Genomic DNA, 25,592 nt, shown 5'->3' on the forward strand with positions numbered 1-25,592 from the left:
AATAGTTTTACCAAATTCTTTTAAGTTTCAAACCATCAATACTCAAAAGCTTACAAAATCAACAGTAGATATAAACTCACGGTTTGTAAACAGATCGTAGTTCAAAACTCACAAGTTATATCAATACAGTAGTTAAACTCACCTTGTTAAAACAGATTCTGTAGTAAAAGATCACACAGCAAACACAGATTCYTTAAAACACTGGTTCTTTCTCAAGAACACCTTCACCGTCTTCGACTTTTCTTTCTAAGAAATATCTCTTATTTCAAAACAAGGAATGATAAGATTATCTTGTCTTATCGTTCTATTTATACTCATTTCTAAGATACCAATAYTTTACTTCATCACTAAGATACCATTACTTTACTTCCTCACTAAGATACCTATTACTTTACTTCCTCACTAAGATACCTATTACTTTACTTCCTCACTAAGATACCTATTACTTTACTTCCTCACTAAGATACCATTACTTTACTTCCTCACTAAGATACCATTACTTTACTTCCTCACTAAGATACCATTACTTTACTTCCTCACTAAGATATCATTACTTTACTTCCTCACTAAGATACCATTACCTTACTTCATCACTAAGATACCATTACTTTATTATTATATTGCACATGTACCTTATCTATTAAGGTATGCAATTTATCACATGTATACACATACATAACATATGCATGCATCCTCTTACATTCATCATGTCTTTGCACATATATCATCCATGTATATTATTTTATCATGCATACCATTAGATATTCAAATATTAATCACATATAATTTTACCTTAACCCAGATTGTCTGAAACCGGGTTATAACAGAATTAGAAAGTGATGCAACAAATTTACATTTACTAATATGATGTATTCTTTTTCTAACTATCAAGATATACATCCCTTATACAAGTACCAGATGAAAATATATGTTGATGCAGTCTACTCTTACCAGTTTTACATATTTGGTTGTGTTTTTTTTTTCATTTTATCGTCACCCGCGCTAACTAAACCCGCAACACCAGACGAGACTAGACCGAAAGGTTAGTTGAGTGCCATTTTTCCATGTTATCGGTCCACGTCATGTTAATGATGATGGGTTGGGTGTGAGGCCACTTCGTGTCCGAACTCTGTCTATGATCATCTGCCTCCCTGATAAATCTTCTTCATAGCTCACAACCTGCCATTATTTATGTAAAAGTTTAGAACCAAGATTCGAGATAATCCAGCTACCAGTTTGCAGTAAATGAGCTTTGATTTCCACGCCATGCTTATGCTCGAGTATCATATTTCGGTAATTTGATGCGAGAGTTGTAGTAAATGAAATGAAAGTATGGCATGGCAAACAAATACAAATGTGGAATGATTTTTGGTTGTCAAAAAGAGACCACATGGAAACCTTAGTAACGGCATGGTAGCACACAAGTTTTAAGATGGAATCTGCTGTTGATTTTTTTGGTTAGGGATTTGAAGATTTTTTAAAATGGGTATCTTGTTCTATGGTTGAAATAAGATCCATGATCACACAAGTAGAATGAATGGTGGGTATATGAGGGTTTAAATTTAGTAATTATGTATATCATCTTCTATATACATACAAATAGATACATGTGTATAGGAGGATAATTAGGGCCGTTTACCCAAATACTTACCCGGTAAGAGCTTACCAATAGGAGTCAACACTATAATCTATTTTACCAGATAAGATTGTAGTATATTAAAACGGTATCGTATGCAACAATTTATTGGGTAAGAGTCCTCACCATCACTTACTGGGTAAAACTCTCTATCCCTATCATCGCTCTTACCGGGTAATTTTCAGCCCTTGCCATGTGCATCAGGTGAGGAAAGTTACCCGATCCACACTTACCGGGTAAGTATCTAGTAAACGGCCCCTTAGTGTCCCATTGGGTGACAATGTACAGCCATTACAACCACCAATTCACCCTATGTGCTACTACCTCATGATATAGAGAAACAATGTACCCTCCTTATGATAGTGGAAGAGACCACCTTCCACAAGCATATACATATATACAAGCAGGGAAAGGTTCAAATAACAAACGCAAACAGGTACAAATAAATGATTCATATGTGAATTATTGGCAAATCCGGAAGTAATCCATTTGAAGATGCATATGTGAATGTAGAATTCTTTGTTTATTTCACTTGTCTCAAAAGAGGGAGGTACAAAGGCTATATATACACAAAGAATATGAGAAGAAAAGGAAAGGATTCCTAAGATATTCACAGCAACAAATTACAAGGAGATATTACCCATAATCTCCAATTCCTATTTTACAATGATATCGAGTATCTTCAAGGAGATTGAGTATCTTAACACTCCCCCTCAAGCTGGAGCATAGATGTTAATCATGCCTAGCTTGTTACAAATAAAAGAGATTCGCGAACCAGGTAATGCTTCGGTAAAGACATCAGCAAGTTGTCTTCCTCTTCGAACAAAGGGAGTTGTAATGATTCCATCTTCTAGCTTTTCACGAGTGAAATGACAGTCAACCTCGATGTGTTTTGTTCTTTCATGAAACACGAGATTGTTTGCAATGTGGATAGCCGCCTCATTATCACAATATAGGTTCATTGGTTTAGATTGAGCAAATCTAATTTCACCTAGCAGATTATGCAACCATATCAGCTCGCAAGTGGTTTGGGCCATAGCCCTGTATTCAGATTCAACACTTGATCGGGAAACGACATTTTGTTTCTTGCTTTTCCATGAAATTAGATTCCCTCCAACCAACACACAATAGCCTATCATAGACCGCCTAGTAGTAGGATCCCCATTATAGTCGGCATCTGTGAACCCTTCTATGACATAATGACCGTGATTTTGATAAAGGATAAGCACCCTTAGGTACTTTAGTATATGCCTAACAACATCCCAATGTGAAGTTCTCGGAGATGACATAAACCAACTTACTACACTCACTAGAAAAAGCGATGTCAGGACATGTAATCGCCAGGTAGTTTAGCTTTCCCACGATTCTTCTGTACTTTTCTAGATCCTCAAGTAGATCTCCATCGTCTGCTTTCAATTTCATATTTGGAATCAGTGAGGCCTCACAAGGTTTTGTTTCAACCATACCAGAGTCATTCGATACATCCAAACAATATTTCCGTTGAGACAAACATATCCCTTTCCGAGTACGAAATACTTCAATTCCCAAGAAGTATTTTAAAGGACCTAGGTCCTTTGTTTGAAATCGAGATGCAAGAAAATCTTTTAGCTTCTTGATCCCAGTCTCATCACTCCCGCTAATCACAATGTCATCAACGTATACCACTAATAGAATACATCTGGAAGATGACTCAGTAAAGAACACAAAATAATCATAAGAGCTCCTCCGTAAGCCAAACTCAGTCACTACAACATTAAACCGTCTCAACCAAGCACGAGGGGATTGTTTTAAACCATACAATGATTTACGCAGTTTACAAACTCTACCAGAGTCCCCCTGAGCAACAAACCCAGGTGGTTGCTCCATATCGACTTCCTCATGTAAATCATCATGCAAGAAGGCATTTTTCACATCCAGTTGGTGTAGTACCCAGTCGTAAGTAACGGCTAATGAAACAAACAGGCGGATGGAGGGTACCTTAGCCACATGAGAAAATGTCTCGTGGTAGTCGACCCCATAAGTCTGAGCATATCGTTTGGCTACCAATCGGGCTTTCAGACGAACCACAGATCCATCTGGATTATCTTTCACAATGAATACCCATTTACAGCCAATTGCCTTTTTGTCTACATGTAACTCTATCAAATCGCATGTATCATTATGATCGAGAGCATTCAACTCATCAATCATAGCATCCTGTCATCCAGGATAGGCCAAAGCTTCACCAACCGTTTTAGGAACATATAAAGAATCGAGTGTAGAGATCAAAGAACGAGAACGTGAAGAAATAGGATCAACAGAAGAAATAGGGTAAGTACATGAGCGCTAACCCTTTCGAAGAACAATAGGAACATCAAAATCAAGAATTGTGTATCGGAAGGTGGTGGATCACTCGAAGCAAGAGGATCATCATTAGGCGGATCTGCAGACGATGATGAAGATGGTGTTGGGCCGGGATCTGATATAGGTCATTGCAGCTTATTATATACATGAACTATCGGTGGTCTATTAGGCTCTTGGGGTTGTGTCGAGTCGGATGGGGTAGTAGACTGAGGAACAGGTATGGTATACACCAACAAATCATCACTATCTCTTGGGTTGCAAGGAGTGGACATAGGAAAAAAGGGTATATTCTCATGGAATGTAACGCCTCGTGATACAATGTATCGATTAAGCATGAAGGAAAAACACTTATAGCCTTTTTGAAGTCGAGAGTAACCAAGAAAGACACATTTCAGAAACTTTGGATCTAACTTAGTTATGTGAGGTCGGGTATCGCGGACAAAACAGGAACTACCAAAGATCTTTGGGTCAGCAGAAAACAATGATTTTGTAGAAAACAGAACTGAGAAGGACTTTTACCATCCAAAACAGCGGAAGGCATTCGGTTGATAAGAAAACAAGCGGTAGCAACCGCATCAACCCAGAAGACTTTAGAAACAGTCATGTGAAATAGTAGAGCCCGAGACACCTCTAAGAGATGGCGATTCTTTCGTTCCGCAACCCCATTTTGGGCTGGTGTGTCAACACAGGAAGACTCATGAAGAATACCATTTTGAATCATATATGACTGTAATATTTGGGACAAATATTCTTTTGCATTATCACTACGAAGAGTTTGAATGGAGACTTTAAACTGGGTTTTAACCTCAGCATAGAGTGAACAAAAAATATGTGAATACCTCAGAACGATTTTTCATAAAGTAAAGCCAAGTAGTGCGAGAGTAATCATCAACAAACCTAACAAAATACTTAAATCCAAGTTCTGAAGTAACAGGACATGATCCCCAAACATCATAATGGACTAACTCAAATGGGGATGAGGCTCTCTTATTGCAGATTCTAGGACTTAAATGAATACGTTGATGTTTGGCAAACTGACAAGTGGATGACCTAATCGACAATGAACTTCAAGTGGAGACGATGAGCTGGAACAAGTCAATGAGGAAGGTACTTGATGTTCAAATATGTATAAGCCATCAGTCTCCCGCCCTCTACTAATAATCATCTTCGTCGATAAATCGTGAAAGACATAGAAATCAGGAAAGAAAAGAACAATTTAAAGCACGGGTAATTTTGCTGACTGATAACAAATTGAACGAGAAATTAGGTAGGCTCAATACAGAAGATAACGAAACAGATGGGTAAGGTCGATGGTGCCAGAACCAAGGAAAGGTGTGGTAAACCCGTCAGCAATTGTGACATGTGATGGGGATCTGTATTTATTGAAATTAGAGAAGATGGTGGGATTACCTGTCATGTGATCTGAAGCACCTTAATCAATGACCCATTTGGAGGCAAAAGATAATAGGCATGTACTAGAGTTACTTGTCTCAGCAAATGCAGCAGTCGCAAAAGTGGAATTCTCAGTCCCTAAAAGTCGAGCATATTTTTCTGCAGTTATAGTAACAGTACTATCTAAGGCAGAGGCAACGTGCGCTGATAAACTCCTCGGATGTCTGGCCAAAAGCTTCTTACATGTGCGCTTGGTGTCACCTAACTCATGGCAGTAGTCACACTCAACATCATCAGAATTTGGAATGGTAGCCCGTGAGTTAGTTGTTTGTTCATTGTGGCCACCTCCAGAGCTACACATGGTAACCCCCACGAAATCCTCCTCGGTAGCTACCATGAAATCCCCCTCGACTAACCAGAGCACTGTTGTGATCAGAAGTTTGAGAAGCCTGAAGATTCTCATTCCTATGAACACGGGCAAATGTTTCTTAAAGAGAAGGAATAGCAGATTCGTTCAAGAACTGAGATATGATAGTCATATTCTGGTCGCAAACCACTCAAGAAACTGATAACAGCCACTTGTTCCCTCTGAGTCTGCATGGCCTTGACATCATCACTTAATGGAAGAAGAGAGTTAAGCTCCTCATACACTTTCTTGAACTCCATGACATACGTAGTGAGTGATCAGTCCTGCTGTTCTCCACGATGAAAGGACTTACAAACACTATAGATTCGAGAGATGTTACTTTGTCCATAATACAAAAAATAAAGATAATTCATAAGTTCCTTCATATATTCACAGTGACTAACCAGAGACGAAACAGAAGGCTCAATAGTATTGATAACTTGCAAGTACAAACGAGCATCCCTTTGGAACCATGAATCAGAACCGTCACCTTTAAGAGGATCCGATGTGAGATGAGAAGCCATTCCCATGCTCCGAAGATAGATACGAATAGTTTTGCTCCACTCAAAGTAGTTGGAGCCATTAAGCTTGTTGTTGGTGAGCTTAATATTTACCTGAAGCATCTCGGTTACACGTAAACTACTGTTACTGTCAGATGTTTTATCTTCTCCAGTCATCTTCCAATAAATCACGAACTAGAAGAGAGAACATAGAACTTAGGACGAAGGATAGCAAACACGAACGGCACTCACAGGGTGCCAAATAGCCGACGAATAGAGATGAGGATAATCGCACTCACAGGGTGCCAAAGAAACCGACGAGCAGAAAACTTCCAACCCAAGGAAACTTGTCAATCAAGAAAAAAATGATGAAAGGAAATTTCAGTCTAAGGAAAAAAATCGTACCAAATTTTTTTGATTTTTTGAAACTAGTGATTGTTACGGAACCGAGCTCTAATACCATGTAGAATTCTTTGTTTATTTCACTTGTCTCAAAAGATAGAGGTACAAAGGCTATATATACACAGAATATGAGAAGAAAAGGAAAGAATTCCTAAGATATTCACCGCAGCAAATTACAAGGAGATATTACCCATAATCTCCAATTCCTATTTTACAATGATATCGATTATCTTCAAGGATATTGAGTATCTTCAAGAATATTGAGGATCTTAACAGTAAACCCATGTTTCCCTACCTACCATTTTACCAATTATCCACATATGAAGATCCATATGTGAACTCACGCTTCCTTTTACCAATGATTCACATATTAATCATTTATTCTTACGTTCTCAACCTTTTTGCTTTTTTTTATTTGAACCTCCCTATATACAAGCATGTATATCTGTATTTACGTATCTATGTGTGCATATAAATGTGGTTGTTTTGTTCTCAATCACCTGACTTCCATGCTCAAAATAATGAGTAGTTGTGAACTATATAACAAATATATTATTTATTTTGTTGGATGGATAGATTATGTTGAGTAGGAATCAAAACCATTAAAAATGTTGAACAAATTTAGCATTTCATTGGCCAAACTCAGCACGTAAAAAATATTCCACATTTGTTTAAGGGTCTGTTTGTTAACAGCTTAATGAGACTCACAGCTTATTCGGTAAGCTATAGGTGACTGGTTGGTATTTAATGATATGGAAAGTGGCTTATTCAGTAAGCTTCTAGGGAGAGTTTTATGCAGAAAGCCAAGTTTTTATAAACATGCCCCTTCCAATTAAAAAACGCGTTCTTTCCATCTATAAAAAACCCTCCCAATCCATACAGACAGATTAATCCACACAGTCAGCTTCATCCATACAGGACTTAATGGAAAACCAGGCAAACAATAGGAAATATTTCTATTGCAATGGCTGTGTAAATCTTTCGGTCCAGTGATGTAATTGAAAAAGGCTGTGGAAGTTTATCAAATTTCGAGTCAGCAAGAGATAAAGAGCAGAAACCTGAGATTCTGTTTGTGTTTCACTGAAACCTCCATAAATGCCGGTATTTTCTTCTCCACCGGGGTTGGTAATGTCGTCCTTTTCATTAGACCTGGAACACAATAGCAAACAAGTATGCAGATGAAGATCCAATCCAAAGCCAACCAATACACAGAAAGCAAGATCTCACCTCCTTGTCCAGTGCTTAGACAACCCAAACGCAGAATGAGGATTCTGATCATGGCCAAGCCTCGAACAATCAGATGTAAACACCTGCAACAATTGGGATTAATCTAATGTAGATGATAAATAGTTCAAAGAAAAAAAAATAAATGTACCTCGGATACATTTTTTTCAGCTGTTCTTCTCTCCGGTGACTTCTGATCATGAATCTGAAACCAAGGTACACAAGCCAGTTCACAACAGCACAATCAAAAAACCAACAATAATCTGTTTGTTTGTTTTACCTTGCTTGTCTGCTCCAGCAAATCTTCGATAGCAGCAGCGACATCAGGGACTGACTTGGAAACATCCCCACCATTTCCAGTAATATTCGTTTCAGTAGGGATAACAGGATCTTCATGACTTGATCTATCTTCAGAGAGCCTTGATCTTTTACCGCACATAACTGAATACTTCACCTCCTTCCTTGCAATGAAAGCTCTGGTATCAACTTGGCCGTCAACGGTTTTGGGGTCCTGGGATTGACTTGCTAGTTCAGATGAACGAGCTGCAGAAACCATTCCAACAGCCTGAGTTGGATACTGGCTGGTAGTGCACATTCCTGCCTCTCGATCACTGATGGTGGCTTCTTTCGGCAAAAATTGGCCGGATGCAACTATCTTGTTCTGCCAGAGTAGCAAATAGATTTTTCTGGTGAGCAGCAAAAACAAAAGAAGAAAAAGAAAGAAAAAACACAGGTCTAAAGTATCCATATACAAACATGAAATAGAAAAATGCAGTTTTTGGGCCAACCTGCTTAACACACTCCCAAATCCACTTGATTGTCACTGTTTGTATCCCCCATTCACAAGCAGCCACGTATTTTGGACCTTCGGTGAATTTGCATATTAAATAGTTTACCTTTTTAGTCAACCTGTTAACCAATCTTCCTCCAAGAATATGGCATAAGTTTCTCAGTAGCTCTCTGTCCTTTTCCTCATACTGGGATACGCAAAAGTGAAGCCCTATAAATCCAGGTAATGGAACTTTGCATTGAAGTGGAGAAAAGAGAATGTGACTGCTAACGTCAAGCAAGTAGCCATCCTTCAGCAGAAAGTTCAACTTTCATTAGAAGTTACACATGCAACTAAGATAAATGCAAGTATGCAACACAAAAACAATATGTTAATTGAAAGCTTAATTATAGTCGATTATAATTAAATAACCAGAAAGACTCATAGAGTTATTTCATCTTCTAAGGGAAGGACATTCGTACTTCTACTTGTCATCCATAGCAAATTAACTCACCTATACTGCTTATCTCGTATATCATATTCTCTCATCTCTACAATAGATACCGATTCTATTCCCACAAACGTTGAACCCTTAATCACCAAGGGTGGTTAAGGGAAACACAAGAAGAGATAAATGCCTTTAAGTAGAATGATTGTTCTTGGAAGCCAACCAATGGCTCAAACTTCATCAAGAATATAGTACTCACCATATATCATAAGTGCCCCATTGCACAGTGCACCCCCATGCCAGATATACTAATTGGGACCAGATTTAGCATAGCGTGCCAGCTGCGGCCTTGCTAGTGCTCAAGGCATTCAAAAGCTAAAAGCACCATCATACCAAAATCCTACCTTTATCATTTGTGGTTGTTTGTATTTCCTAAAGGTTGTCTCGTTGCAAAAGGTATTCTCAGTCTTACAACATCAACTATGAGGAGTTTGTTTTCCACCCTGGCAACTACGATTTTATTGGTGGAAATCTCTAGTGTGTTAGAAAAGCAAGAAACAAGCCTATCCTATTTTGTTATGGTCTGGATCCAGAGTAGCAAGGCACGGTAGACGTCACATGCAATAATCAAGTTTCCCTTTTTTTCCTGCTAGGATCAGGAATCCTAAAGTTTACATAATACATACAATTGAGGTCACTACAGAGATTCAAGGTCATTTCTTCGAACTGCTCCCCATTTCTTAGTTCATACCTTCGCCATAGCTTCATCGATGTTACCTACCACATAAAAGTTCTTTTCTCTCAAGTACGATATCATATTACAAGGGTGGTCGCAAGAGTCTAGAGAGCTTAAAATCTGCTACATGCAGACTTGTTTGATGGTGGCAGCTGGAATGATGGCGGTGACCGTCAGGGTTTGTCAAATGATGGTTTCTTTGTTTGGTGATGTAGCAGTACTGCAGTAGTAATGAACTGCTCTTAAGATTTGTACCATGAATCCATATAGATCTCATACCATGAAAACACAGAAGAATTTCAAGCGTGATTTATTCAATAAACCTAAAGCATGGTGGGTCATGGCAGTGCGTTAATGATATTAGGGAAACCCTGATAACTAAGATAAATAGGATGGCATATTCTAACAATAGCATCAAATACTTGTATACAATTGTCTGTAATATGTTTAGGTCAACAAAACAGATCTTTTATTTGCCTACGTGATTATACGATAACAGATTAATTAAATACCTGTAGACATGAGCGAATCCAGTGAGAGGATACATTAGTAACACCACTAAATTGGGATGGACTGCATAGAACACCATGGGTTTCAACAGTGTAATTAACAGTTTTTTCAGCCCTAGTGTCCACCACTTCGCCGCCTCCTTCATGAATCCAATCGACAATTTCAGCTCTCTGAACAGATAAGCAAACAAATTAACAAGCATTGAAACACAGGTAACAGACTCAAGAGCTTTTAATAACTTAAAAGTAAATAAGTCACATGAAGCAAAGCTGTTATACCAAGAACACAATGAGGTTGAACAAAAAGTTCACAATTAAAAAGCCTACTGACATAAAGTTCCAAAAACCTGTCTGACGCCAATATCTCCATCAAATATAGAAATAAAATTATAGCTGTTTTTAGTGATTTTAAACACCAATTTATCTAAAAACTTGTGATGAAAAAAAGGGTTCAGATAACAAATCCCCAGGCTGATACATCAAATTTGTTACCAATGTTGGTTCTCTCTCTCTCGCCATGTTTGTGAGGCATGTTGTTGCATTGGTTTCTTCTTTATCATATCATATAGATGACAGGCTACAAGAGTTGTATTCCATACTTACTCCTTAAGATCCCCTTCCCACACATGTAGAACCAAACAGAGGTTCATCATCATTTTCCAACACAATATCTTGCAAAATGCTTTCCAACAGCAAAAAGCATTTAAGCCGGTAGACAAAGGGTCCTGCCTATTATAATTGGTCCCCCATTCTCCCTGCTAACTAGGGTTTCTACTTGTTTACTAAATTATCCATTTACAATACTCTATTTGAACAAGATCCTCCCTCACAATTTCATTCAATGATAGACTAAACATTTTCATGGTATCTGAACTTCCACTTTGATATGAAAACCTATCCCCTGTATAATTTTTCCTCTAGCAGCCAATTAAGGTTGTTCCCCACCGGTCTTAGCATCCAGCAAGTAGTTGAATGCCTATTGCAAACCAGAGTTGCTGCCAAATCTTTGAAAATAAAAAATTGTCACAATTTAGCGACCTAACCTATCATCTTTGTGGAGGGGCACATTTTAAATGCACTGCATGACACCAAACCAATGGTGAGATGTGTGTTCACCTAGGAAACGTTCGTGACAAACAAAAACTCACATTATTTAGTTCCTTCACATATCATTCAATCCTTCCATTGCTCAAGTATGTCTGTTGCATAAGAATATTTTATGCACTAGAAAAAAATGCAGAAACTTGTTATGGTTATTACAAATATGTACTCATTCTTTCAACACTTCGGTTGTTTTTGACATTTTTGTTTTTTCAAAGAATAGTCATGTACCATGTACATGACTTTTTTAGCACAGGCAAATTAATCGTTTCATACTTCATCCTGGATAAGGTGATCCAATTGAAGTTGACTGGAAGTGCAAAAAAGTTGAGGTGACTGAAACTGTAATCTGGTCAGAGGTCCAAGGATAGTTTTTGTACCTTACTTATTTATGATCATATCAATGACTGAGACTACTACACTTGGAACTCTACCTAATGCACAGATCTTAGTCAGCAGACTTCATTCTTCTCTCTCTTTTTCCTTTTCTCAAAAACTATTAAATACAGATAGAAAACTCGAAAGAATCAGCTTATTTGGTAACTTACTTGATCCAGAGCTGTTACTATATTTACAGGTCAGAATCTTTAAAATAAATTACTAGACCTTCTAAGACATTTTACAAGCCAGCATGTTAAGTAAATCACTTAGAAAACACTTGCGCACATATGAATTAAGCTAACATTAGTTCCAATGGGAAAAATGACTTGTACACTCTAGTAGACGATGCACATAAAAATTTTACACTAGTGATTACTATCCAATGTATTACAGCCTCCCCGAAACATCGAGTTTTTAGTCCATACCCTCTTTAACAGATATATATATATATATATATGTGTGTGTGTGTGTGTGTGTGTGTGTGTGTATAAAGGGTGTTCTCACGTTTTCGTAAAACTAAGGTGTTATCTATTTAACCTTTCCCTATATGTGCATATATGTGTGTGTGTTGCAAGTTAGAAAATAGTAGGACTGCCACCATACGCCATAAATTTTGCTCAACATATCAACGAGCCCCAATAATTTGGCTTTTCAACAACTAAAACTAATTTATAACGTGAAGAAAGACAGGCTTACTTGAACATCAGGAAAGGAACTGGAAAAGCGAAATGATCGGCCTCTAAATACACTAGATACATTGTCCTGGCTTTCATTCCTGATACCATGCTGAACTGTCTGTTGACCCTTATTAAAACTGCCAAATATTAGAAAATTTGTTTTGGTTAAACTTACAACCCAAAGATTCCTTTGAGGGAACTTTTGTGTTCATGGTAACTTTGGTCCTTTTCTCTTCCCCAGAGACATCAAAAAACTAGAATTCGTACCTTTGGGATTGATCACTGGGCAAAATTGGTTGCAAGGTTGAGAGGTTCCCTTGTTTCGGACCAGGTATGGCACTTACAGATCCTTTACTAAAAGATGTGGAATCTACAAAACAGAAAATGCAGTTGGTGAACAAGATAAACAAATTGATACAAGGTTTCCAAGGTTGCCAAATTTGTGACACTGCCGTAGTTGTAATCATGAAAATATGATAGAAAGACACATGGTAGTTTAGTATCAACAATTTAAGTAACATGAATCCAATAGATATTATGAGATGAATGCCACACCTTTTGGGAGGAGCAAATCATAAGCAACATGTCTCCGGAGTACAGGAATTTCTTTCTTTTCACGTTCACAATCCTCAAGCCATACTGTTCTTACCACATTGATGACACCCATAGCAGATAGGCTCCTTACTTCTTTCTTCTCACTGCAGTAATCATAGCAAATGAGTCGCTTTGGACCATACTTTTCTTTATATAAGCAACCTATTAACTTCTTCCTTTTTGTATTTAAGGGATAAGTGAAGTACAATTGAAGGAAATTAGACACTGTCAAATGGCATTACGATGGATGTCAATGATGTCACACATATTTTGAGCATTAATACAAAAACAATGTAATAAGATATAAGATAATTGATTGGCATGAGAAGATATTTACGTTTCTGAGGGAGTTCCAACAACAATGTGTGTTAATTGTTCATTGAGAGACATGTAACGGGAACCAGCTCCTCTTCGAACCATGTTGACCAATCTACGCATTTCAGAAGCATCAAAACCAACAAGATGAATTTTGCAATTCAACAAGTACAAATCATTGTCTTCAGATTGAGAGTCTTTGGCAACACAACCATCAATGTTCACAGAACTTTTAGGCTGTATGCTAGGTACTCTATTGTCCTCGTTAATAAAGATGGGAATATCTGAGAAAGTAGAAGCCATATTCTGCGAGAGAGTTGCTTCCAGGTCTGCATCGGCCATCCCGTCACATGAAATCTCTTGATGGGTCATAGAATGAGGACCACACTGTGAGTTTCTGGTAACCTTGTCCTGACTGCGCTGCACCGTTAAAGAAGTCCTTTGACTATTCATAGATGTGACAGGGCTTCTCTGGACAGGATATGACTCCTCACTCAGACATGCTATTTATCACAAAAGATATTTGATTGTCAGAAACCAAGCTGAAGCATCATAAATTCATGCCAGACCATCAACTAATTGAAAGCATACGCTACAAGAAATAAGACTTGAAAACTATGCTGTTACAGCGGTCAAAATATGAAACTTCAGGGACCGTGATTTGAAATAGCGGTTATCACGATGAAATAGTGATCCAAAAATAGTGGTTCATATAATAATTAGAGTTATATATATATATATATATGCATACATAACTCAACACGTTATATGTATTCGGTAAAAATTAATAAGAATAACGATGTCCAAGTCCAAATAATAATAAATTGAACAATGTGAATACTTTTATTCAAAACCAGAGGTCAAAGTGATGGTGTCCAAATCTAAAAAATAAGAATAATGGTGTCCATGTCCAGAAAAAGTAAAAATAATGAAGCCTTGATATTGTTGGGCTAAAATAAAACCCAATATAGGTCCAAAATAAAAGCCCACAAAATTACTTTTTACACACCAAAACAAATTATCTACAATTAGCGGTTATGCGGGCGCTTTTTTGCATTCAAAATGCGGTCATTTAGCAGTCAATATAGCCACTAATTGTGAGACCGTGATTTGACCACTGCTATTTGTCCCATGAACGCAAACAGCTACACAACCGCTATAGCGGAGCAAAGCATAGCTTGAAAATAGCATCCAAGATCTAAAACTACCCTTTACATGCACAAAAATAAATTGAGCTAACATGACCAAGCTAACCCACGTTACATGAACACCATTTTACTGAAAGAAACAATTTAAACCGTAAGACTTAAACCCAAGAAGCTTGCAAAAACATGCTTAGACATCAACACAATCAACCGCTAAAGAGGCAAATATCAGAGCTCAATGAAATCATAATATTAAATTTTAAGAATTCAAATAACATTACAGTTCAAGTTTGGCATTGACGTCAAGTATTACCTCTTCTAGCAACAGACTGGTCGAACCATGCCCTAGTAACAATATGAATATGACCCCATCTTTTGGCAACCTTGTATTTGTCACCTTCAGGAGCGTGTTAGCAGTTAAGGAGACATTTTTTATTTAAGACAATATAGAAGTAAGTACTTGGAATAATCCATTTAAAGTATGATTAAAATGATGTACAAAATGATCAAACAAACATATCAACATTTATGAAGCAAACAATGCAATATCAAGTAGGCACCCTACTGACTATGGTACACAACTGTCATTGTTCACACTTTATTACCCCTTTACCACTTTATTCGTACATGGAGTCGGGGGAGGATGGAATTTGGTTTAATGGCTTTTGGTTAAGAAAACCCACCGAAGCCGTAGCGAAAACGAATTATATCACAAGAATGAAAGACAAGGAATAGATAGCTCCGACTTTAAGCCAACAAATTGTTCACAAATACAAATGGTCATGCCAATATTCTCTGGTCATAGAGGGTGCATACCGTCCAGCAACCCCAAAACAAACACTTGATAAATCTTGCTACTCGTAAAAGCATAAACAAATAAAAAACCACTTGACTGCTAGTAAAGTATGGGCCTAAAAAGTTGCAAAACTCTGCATGAACTAGACTATTTATAAGCATATTCCTACTTCAGGTAAAATAGAATGCTTGGTGTGATTTGTATATATGCCTTGGATACCCTCTACCTGGGATGAATTCTACCTAAATGGGATGATTGGCAAACTACCCGCAAACCAGAGAAGGATAATATACATGGATAGGTGCATTCGAGACAAAGGATCAACATAATATGTTGTCAGTGCCAAAGTGAAATCCACCATGGACGTTGACGTACAAGCATGACGATTAGTTCCACATCAGGTGGAAATGAATATTTTGGTTTGATTTGTGTATGACCTAGGCACCCTCTCCCTTGGGCTAGCTCTCATGGATGACATATACCAGTGTCATTTTACTCACCTAACATGTAGTCTCCTTGAGTAAATGATCAAGGTTCAAGCTCATAGAGTACATGTGATTCTGTAATTGGAAGGATTGCACACTACAAATACAATCCAAAGTGAAAGCAACATAGTGACAAAATTGTCAACTGGATTGATGTTTGACCTAAAAAGTGATGAGCCAAATAGAATAAAACCATCATTTAATGTCGCAAGAGACATAGCGATTAAATTTAAAATGGAATGGCAGAAATCTAAATAACATAAATATGGCACATTCATCATGTAAGGGAAGTCATGGCTATAGATATAAATAACCAAAGATACGAATAAAGACCCTTGTCAAGATAGCAATCTTTAATGACCAAAAGACAACTGTTATTAATTTCCTCTCGTGTAAATTAAAATTAAGGATATATCACACACTAAATGAGTACTCTTTCTCGTTAGCTCAGCAGAATATTTCCCTCCATTCTGTAGGACAAGCTTTTCTATCTCCTTCCGCGCATCTGTGAGAAACAAACATGTTAACCACGCATGAAAAGATCAACATATGTCAAGGACTTGAGAGTTAACATAAAGACAGTGCTATGACAATGTTCAAATGATTCCATGCTAGTCAACCTAAGGGAACTTGGGTGACGCTAATTGTCAACCCAAAAAATGGAAGAACTCTGTATGATTCATGAGGAACAACACGATGCTCTTTCCAGCACTGGTGCAGCCAACTCTCGGATACAATTGGTTTCTTCAAAGTGTTCAAAGCCCACTGTAAAACATGTAAGAAAACAAAAGTAGATGAATTAACAGGCTTTAAAATATTTGGCATGCAAATTGCATAGGAAAAAAAAACAGAGCAGCATATAGTGACACCTTGAACATAGTGGGGAGAGGGAGAAAGAGTCGAGATTTTCCCAACTTAGCAAAGACATTTGGCCAACATGGTAGAGTAAGAAGGCTTCAATCAAATGTCTACATCTCCTAAGCCTTAGTATATTTAATATAGATGCATTTATAAACATGCATACATATGAAGCAAGTGTGCACATACATGTGTATAGATGATATATAAATGTGCATATATGAATATATACATATGTATTTGTGTATATATTGATAATAAAATATCATACTACCCATGGTAATATACTACAATCCTCCCCCATCAAGCAAAAGCTCATAGTTTTTACATTCCTAGCATGTGCAATGGTAATTATTGAACTACTAATTGTAAGGCCCCACATTTCTGTCCCTAACTGAGACCCAACAAAGGGTGTTACGAACCGAGTTCCATTGCCATTCATATACAAACAAAAGGAAGACATTAGTAAAATATGAAAGCAATTAGACTTCAAATAATCATAGTTAATTTATGCCAAATATTTCACAATGAATCATAGTCACAAAGTACATTTTTATCTTCTAACAACACATGCTAAGATACATTCTAAAGCCTAACTATACAAATCAAACTGACGGCTAACAGGACCACGACATGTAGCCTTTGATGACTTCTTCGAGACTTTTGTTTCACCTCTCACGTAGCCTTGTCCAATGCTGAGATACATATTTAAAACTTTAAGCCATTGATCGTTAGTGACTACAAGTCTCATTTTAATGCATGAAATTTCAATAGCATCAATTTACAGCCTCAAATTAGCTATTGTATCATGTATATGCATAATGACATTTCATATTTCCATATTTCAATTTTTCCGTTGGGTGCCGCACCTTTCCGGTTTCTTTATAGACCTCCTCGTCAAGGGTTTGGGACCATTTCTATGACCCCCTGCCGCGGTTATACTATCTTGGTGATTCTTATTCCACCGAACCTCATTTCAACCGTTCTTTCATGGCCATTCTCTTTGGCCCTAATTTCACAGTAACAATTTACACCAATATGTTCTTATATTATGCATTTCAAACACATATAGCATGAAATACATAGCTACTAAATAAAAGGAGAATGTAATAACAAAAAGCATGAATAAACTCAAGAAATTTGAACACCAAATATGTGTCTCAGGTTTGTTACCAAACCAAAACAGAAGACAGGCAATCACCTTAGAAGTTGTTTGCTTGAATCCTTAAGGAGCAAATTAATTTACTTATGGAAACCAAATTAAAGGAACAATTTGGAACTAACAAGACAACATTCAAAAACATTGAGGAAGTGAGTGAGACTCGTCAACATAATATGGAAATTTGGGTTGTGATATTCATAAAAATAAGGATTACCAGTCATATGATAGGAAGCACCGAAAATCGAAAACCCATTTAATAGGTGTAGAGTGAGAGAGACAAACCATAGAATATCAGCAACAGTAGTTGCAACGAAGGTTGCATGTTGGACTGCGTTCAGTGGCAAGTATTTTTTTCATTAGTTGAAAAGTGTAAATGAGACCATACTCTTTGTTTTCTAAGAAGATCCAGTCATTATGGTTAGAGTTAATCAAATACCAAACAAGGATAGAAATACTGTTAACTGCATGACAAACAATTGCAGATGAACAGTGCAATAAGAGCAAGTAACTCCGAACAATGATGATGAATAGTAATGCTAGTTGAGATTTTGGGTTAATGAGCTAAGGTTTTGATCCATACTCTAATGCCATAATAAGCCAAGTATTATTAAACTAAAAATAATTTCCATCGCATAAAACCTTACAATATATAGGCATTCGATGTGAAACAATCATCGCATTGATTCAAGTAAATCAATCCCTCAATCCATGGAATTTACATCTTGATTCATGGGACTTACATAATCTCAACAATAATCAATTCAAGCACCAATCAAACAATATGTCAGTACTAGAAACTAACATTTTATGGGTTAATGGTTGGTTGAGAGTGATAAAGAATTGAACAAAACTTGACAAAATTAACAATAAACTTCAGACTTAAAAAGCTGGACAAAGCAGGAAAGGAAATACAAAAGTTATTACTTTTATGTGTAAACAAAACAAAAACCTTATATTTTGCAGCCAGTACATTCTTCACAATCACAAAGCTAACATCTGAAGATGCTTTAGTTTGCAACACACCTCCCATAGCAGTCACTAACTTGCCAATCTCAACCTACAAGACAATTTACAGAAAAAACTATGCACTTAGCTAGGTAAGAAACCAATTTCTTGAAGATACATTTACATATCACAATTTAACAGCTATATAAGATGAGTTTGACAAACCATATATAAGGAGATGAACATCAAGCATGCCCTCAAATATTGTAGCCACAAACTTTACGAATAAAAAGGACACGTTTATCTTCACATTTGTAGATCTTTTCAATACCCACTGACACAATATAAACCAAATCAAATGGAGCCGGTAAACCCCATGCAGGGGTAGGGTCTAGGAGGAGGTAGGATGCCCTCACACCCTTGGGGTAGAAAGGCACCCACTGACACACTATAGCTTTGTCAGATTGTTAGAAACTTAGCATCAAAAAGAATTTCATGTATCGTGTGTCCTTGTGTTTAAAACAAGGTTATAAATGTACCAACTAAAAGCTTGAGGTTACGATAACAAGAAAAATCACAAAAGTTAATTTAGAGAATTTTGTCCTAATGTTGCCAACTATGTTTAGCTGATAACAAAAACAATGGAAAAATAGAACTTCAAAGGCAAAAGAAATCAAACAAAAACAAGCCATCATAAACTTCAATGCCACTTCATCCATGTTATATCATAATTCCTTTCCATATCATTCTTGGGAAAGAGGACAAGATCTCTCGCAAAATGAAACCATCTTGATCCCCTCCCACATAGCACCATAAAAGTGCATATCAATGGCAAGGTCAAGCATTTGTGATGGACAAAGGTTTTGCCATCCTTCCCTGACTCGAACCTCGATACGAAGATGTACACTATCAGGAAAAGAATAGCTAAATGATGGCGTGCAGTATTAGTTAGCCTTTTATTATCATGATTGAAACAATAACAAATTCATGCATGTGAAGGTGGACGAAGGTATGTGAAAGTAGGTGAAGGTCCGCGTTATTTTGTGAGCCATCCGATGAAGGTGGATGAAGGTTCATGTTTTTTGTAAGTCGTCAAATAAAAAAGAACTCATCCAAAGACTCAAAAGTGTCCACATGAAACTGTTAATACATTTATATATACATGTGTGTATAAATATACATACATGTCTGATACGTGTATACATATATGTTTTACATATATACTTGTGTACACATATATGTGTGTATGAATGTCTAGACGTGTATAACTACACACGCATGCATGTATTCTCGTACACAGCACAAAGATACAAATATTATGTGTGCATATATAATTGTGAGCATAAAAATGCATATACAGTGAATCATTGGTACACCTAAATAGTATTTCCTCTCTCCCAAATCAAATGGCCTCGTTTAGCCTCACTTACTTATTAATGATATCTAATTAACAAACAAAAGAATTGTTAACATACTATTTTTCATAAGTCACCGTATACCATCCAACAAATATACTATCAAATTTTGTCTCACTTTACAAATAAGATGCATAGGCTAATTCCTACATCGATTTCTCAAATTTGCCCAAACTAATAAAAAGGAGTACCATGGTAAAGTGTTATGTGTGAAGCTTTTGAGTTTATAATGAAGCTCTCAATGAGCTTACCATATACAAGTAGTAGTAATTTCGCTATTTTGTTAGTTAGTATGTATCTATAGACTAGGCTTCTAAAAAAACGTGTCTCCAAAGCCACGATAAACTCCATAGCATCTTGTAAGCCCAGGCCATGCGGCTTGAAACACACCATGGCGTACGTTTTCTGCAAGGCATGAATGTTTTAATCTTTTTTTCTTTTTTTTCAATTATTTTTACCTTTTGTTTGGAGATAAAAAATGTAGAAGATTACATGCAAGGATAACTTCATCTTATTCATTTAATCTAATATAACACCCTTTTTGTAATGAGTTTGTACCTCACATTTTTGTTTATCACTTTTTGTTGGTTCTAAACATCACAACATTCTTTACCCAAAAATAAAATACATCATAATAATACATGTAAGTTATTTATATGATATGAATATATATATGATGTGAATATATATGATTTTCCATCTTCTAATAGGAATTTAAATTGTTTAATATCATCGTCTCATTGAATAATAGTAGAAAACACACACACATATATATGTACAAATTTTCCGCGTTAGGTCACGCCTTGAAAAAGTCACATCCATGTCGTGGTGCATAAGGCTTGAGGCCTAGACCTCGCCGCCACGCCACGCCATTTAGAACCTTGTTATGGACTATAGCATATTTTTGCAAGCACAATTGGGCAGTTTTGAGGTTGATTTCAAACAATTGTACATTTGATATATCATGTTTCCAAGTCATTCCTACATTGGCACATCAGATAAATGAACCAAACGTCACTTATTTTGGATAGAGGGAATGTTCACATGCTAAAATAGAAAATATATTACTACTTAGTATTAGGCTCGTCATAAAACAAGCAAGGTAAATCATGTCCTAAAGCAATGAAAAAAGAAGATTATGGTAGTAGCAGAAATCAATTAACCATATATACACCATATATATATATATATATATATACGTATTTCTCAAGCTATTTGTTAGCTATAAATGTCCATATATAGGGCATCACACAATTGACCAACCATGCTTGAGAGAAAGGCATACAAATTTAATAGAACAATAGAACTGTCTGAAAGCAAGAAACACGATATATCCATGTAGGGTCCCTTTTCCATCCAATAAAGAAAGAAAAATGGAGATGTTATTAAGAAGAGAAAGAAATAGATCCACCAAACACATTTTTATGCAATACTCGTAAATATAATTGGTGGCCACATGAAAAGAACCTTTCCCTCCATTTCAAAGCCTGATGCCAATACTTTGACTCCATCCATCGCAAGACAACAAGTGAATCCTTGTTTGGGCAGTACTCTGTGCTCTTTTGCACAAGATAACACACATTGAGGACCTGCAAAAGTTACAAGTAGCTCATTGTAACACATCATCACGTCTTACTATCATGTTTTTTTAATGTCTATACAGCTCCTAGTGAGACAAGTGGCTATCATGCTGAGTTTTTTAATTTATTGTACATTGTATGAAAAACATGTAAATTCATCTGCTGCATACAAGTTACAATATTAAGGTTTTCTAGGTGACAAACAAATATCCCAGCAAAATAAGCCCTAATATCTAGCTAGTTGGATAGGCTACAACTTTTTCAATAGGAAGGTTGACATACACAAACAAATATGGGAAAAAGACCTTTTGACCATTGACATCATAAGCTCCAGCTATCATACCGTCTCTTTCCTAGGTTTATCACCATGATTTCAATAGAAACTACAGAAAAAGATAACAGGAAATTACAGGAACTTAAGTGAAATGCATGTAACATCAGTCTCCAAAGTGAATTTGAACTTCACACAGCTGCTGGTTGGCTGCTTCATGGGAGACAAGCTTGTGGAACAAATGAAAAAGGCTTTCTTGAAAAGATCCCTCCTGTAAGATTTCTCTCTGCCCTACCGAATACCATATTGATCTTAAACTCCAGGTAATGGTGTGCTTGCCATGACAAAGTAACCAAAGAAAGAAGAGTAAAACATACACTTCTGCAATGAACCTAGATGACAGTGAGTATGAGAATTACATTCCTTGCAACCTCTATGAGATAAAGACATGTTCCAGATCAACAGAACGTTGTGCACTTTGTCATAATCCAACAGTAACACTTTACTTTACTACTTCTACCGAGTTGATCTAGGCCTACACCTGCTTCTCACGTCTTCCTTTCAATAAAGTCCACTTGTTTTGACCAATCAATTCAAAGGCCTAAATCCAGGTGAAATGAAGTATGTGAAGGAGCAAGTAATCAGGCTAACTATCAAATATTACAGTAAAATTACATTCAAACGGATTGGTTTCTTAAAGATTAAGCAATATAAGGATGTAGGAGAATCATCCATTCAAAAGGTACTAAATGATCAGTTCATATTTATAGTTATGTAAATCTAAAATAATAGCAGCATTATCTGTTTTGTCTTCCCTTGTCTATCCATTTCAAGAAAAAAGTCTACAAACTGCCCGTTTATCAAAATGATTTAAATGAGTATCTCTTTATATCTGAGCATAATCAACATATGAATATGTTTGTAACTCATGATAAAGTTTAGCATCACAATTGTTCGTTTCCAAAACTTTAAAGAAATTAATCAACTGTTGGTAGCTCAAACTATGGTCCTTTTGGTGTACTTGTAATAATATCAACTAAGGATGCTATAATTCAAGTAGTTCAAAAGAAAAATTAAAACATGAACAATGAAACAATTTTGTACCCTTCAAGAAAGATTAAACAGAAACTGAACAAGTGATGGTAACCAAGTCAGAACAGATAAAAAAAATTAAAAAACCTGGGAGGCTAAGCTCACAGCCATACCAAGCAAATTACAACCTTTCTCCCGCAGATCCTCAAACCTCTCCTGCAAAATTCATCGGAAACAATTAGTAAGCTTCAAATTCTTACAAAGATAAAGATAACATATACCAATACAAAGAACACCCATATACATGATCTCGAGAGGAGATAATGTGGTAATCATTAGGTCCATTCCTAGAAGGATCACAACAGAGAAAGATATCAGCTCCGTTATCCTTGAGAGCGTCGTGAAGTGAATCAAATATCTCAGGCGGCACTAGATTCCTAGACATGAACACATTCGCTCCCTTGAACGTCGTCTTCCTCATCATATCCTCAATCTTTTCTCCTCCTGCTACATAATAGATAGAAAGAAGTTTATGAATCGGCAAAATTGAATCGAACTGGATCATATTACAATAATCCAGCACAGTAGCTAGCTTCATATAAATTGCAATACGCAAATTTCTAGCATTTATTAGTTAGATACATCAAAGAGACAATTGCCACTAACTCTTGGATCCAATCCAGTGAAGAAATCGGTTGAAGATGATGAAAATGGCGTTTCGGCAATCGATGTTTTGAGCCGTAGGCGGGAAGAGGGTTTTTTGCTCAACGATACACAGGTTTTCGATTTGTGGGAAATTTTAACAAAGCAAGATTTTAGAAAAAAATTCGATTAAAATATTAGTTTTTTTCTTATCCACCTATATAATATTCATCTTCAATTCAATATTACTTATTTTATCATTTAATCATAATTCTCTACAATCAGTCTAATTACTTATTTTATCATTTAACCATAATTCTCTACAATTCAGTCTAATCTAAAATGTTATTTTATAAAAATTATATATATAATTTTTAATTTTAAGTATAAGAATAGAATAAACAAACCATTATATATTTTAAAACGAAATTATAATTATAAAAAACTTATCATACTACTGAAATTAAATAAAATAAGTACGAAATTACATATCTCAAATACATAAATAATCGTAGTTAATTATTATGACCGAATTTTTGCCATATATATGCTCAATCAAATCATATTTTATAGCGTTATGAGTGACCCCCACTGCAAAATTGTTCTGTATTAGCTATATAACGAGATAGGTTTTAAATCCGTTCAGTAGATATTTCAGTTGATTGACCATCATCTTCTGTAGTGCTTCCTTGTTGTCGATTTGTGGGCATGTCATTAAGAAACTCAATAGGATCATAATAACTTTCATATACATCTCGTTCGTCTTCAATTATCATATTATGCATGATGATACAAGCTATCATAATTTGTCTCATTATATGTCTGCCCCAAACAAGACATGGTCGTCGAATAAATGCAAAACGAGCTTGTAAAACTCCAAATGCTCACTCAACATCTTTTATGCATGTCTCTTGAACTTGAGCAAATAACTTGTGCTTCCGCATTTGGGGAGATGTAACTGACTTGATAATGCAATCCATGAAGGATATAGCCATCAGTGAGATAATACGTCCTATCATTTTCGTGACCATTCACGACATAACTAATTTTTTGTGACCGGCCTGCCAATACATCATTAAAAACAGGAGATCGGTGGAGTACATTAATATCATTAAGCGAACCTGGGGTTCTAAAGTAAACATATCATATCCATAAACCATATGATACAACAGCTTCCAAAATAATTGTTGGCTTTCCACTTCTTCCGGCATATTGTCCAGCCTATGCACTTGGACAATTTTTTCATTCCCAGTGCATGTACTCAATACTACCCATCATACCCGGGAATCCACGTTGATCTCCAACATAGAGTAGTATTGCCAAGTCAGCTTTGTTAGGCATTATTAGGTACTCGCCACCGGAACATAAGATGACACCATCTACGAAGTGCATGAGAGCTTCTCTTGTTGTGGATCCACTCATTCTCAAATATTCGTCAACTGCATCARCTGATGCCCCATATGCCAACACCCTAATGGCGGCAATATATATTTGCAATGGTGAAAGACTTTGTCTACCCGTGGCATCAGCTCTTTGTGGAAAATATTCGTCATTAGTAGTAACATCATCCATTATACAACGAAATATAGGTCTTCGCATTTGAAATCTTCTTCAGAAGATAACATGGTCATACGTCAGATTGTCGATAAAATTGTCTTCCATCAAACGCACTTCGTCCATCTCATGTTGCCATGATACCTCATACTTGCTCTTAGAGGTTGATATCCTATTAACAGATTGGATGAGTTTATGACCATATTCTCTATGATGCGATCAAGTTGTTGGTTTTGTTGAACAACTCGTGATTGCCATTCATCAAATTCGTCAG

The 25,592-nt window shown here is 36.4% G+C and overlaps 2 protein-coding genes across 4 annotated transcripts; both read right to left on the bottom strand.

The window, feature by feature from the left end:
- Window positions 1-851: 851 nt before the first annotated feature.
- LOC112511818 (DNA topoisomerase 2-binding protein 1) lies at window positions 852-23,862 on the bottom strand. 3 transcript variants are annotated; one of them, XM_025117604.1, is made up of 19 exons: window positions 23,788-23,862; window positions 23,427-23,629; window positions 23,296-23,338; window positions 21,707-21,828; window positions 18,829-18,936; window positions 16,480-16,624; window positions 16,273-16,364; window positions 14,892-14,985; window positions 13,456-13,936; window positions 13,080-13,222; window positions 12,792-12,894; window positions 12,544-12,661; window positions 10,369-10,536; window positions 8,692-8,982; window positions 8,184-8,564; window positions 8,055-8,108; window positions 7,907-7,989; window positions 7,738-7,828; window positions 852-1,179 (listed from the first exon to the last, which is right to left on the bottom strand). In XM_025117604.1, exons 2-19 carry the CDS (start codon window positions 23,604-23,606, stop codon window positions 1,081-1,083), a joined length of 2,796 nt encoding a protein of 931 aa, XP_024973372.1. In that variant the 5' UTR covers window positions 23,607-23,629; window positions 23,788-23,862; the 3' UTR covers window positions 852-1,080. The 3 variants fall into 3 exon arrangements, with proteins under 3 accessions (XP_024973372.1, XP_024973373.1, XP_024973374.1); XM_025117605.1 differs by having other exon boundaries at window positions 23,427-23,626; window positions 23,788-23,853; XM_025117606.1 differs by lacking the exon at window positions 23,788-23,862 and having other exon boundaries at window positions 23,270-23,338; window positions 23,427-23,483.
- Window positions 23,863-24,652: 790 nt separating this feature from the next.
- LOC112510830 lies at window positions 24,653-25,336 on the bottom strand. The gene is made up of 2 exons (XM_025116179.1): window positions 25,045-25,336; window positions 24,653-24,885 (listed from the first exon to the last, which is right to left on the bottom strand). The coding sequence occupies exons 1-2, from the start codon at window positions 25,334-25,336 to the stop codon at window positions 24,653-24,655; spliced, it is 525 nt and encodes a 174-aa protein (XP_024971947.1).
- Between the last annotated feature and the right edge of the window lie 256 nt (window positions 25,337-25,592).

The sequence above is a fragment of the Cynara cardunculus genome, assembly GCF_001531365.2.
Source record: "Cynara cardunculus var. scolymus isolate 2C chromosome LG 4, CcrdV1, whole genome shotgun sequence".
NCBI classification, from domain to species: domain Eukaryota; kingdom Viridiplantae; phylum Streptophyta; class Magnoliopsida; order Asterales; family Asteraceae; genus Cynara; species Cynara cardunculus.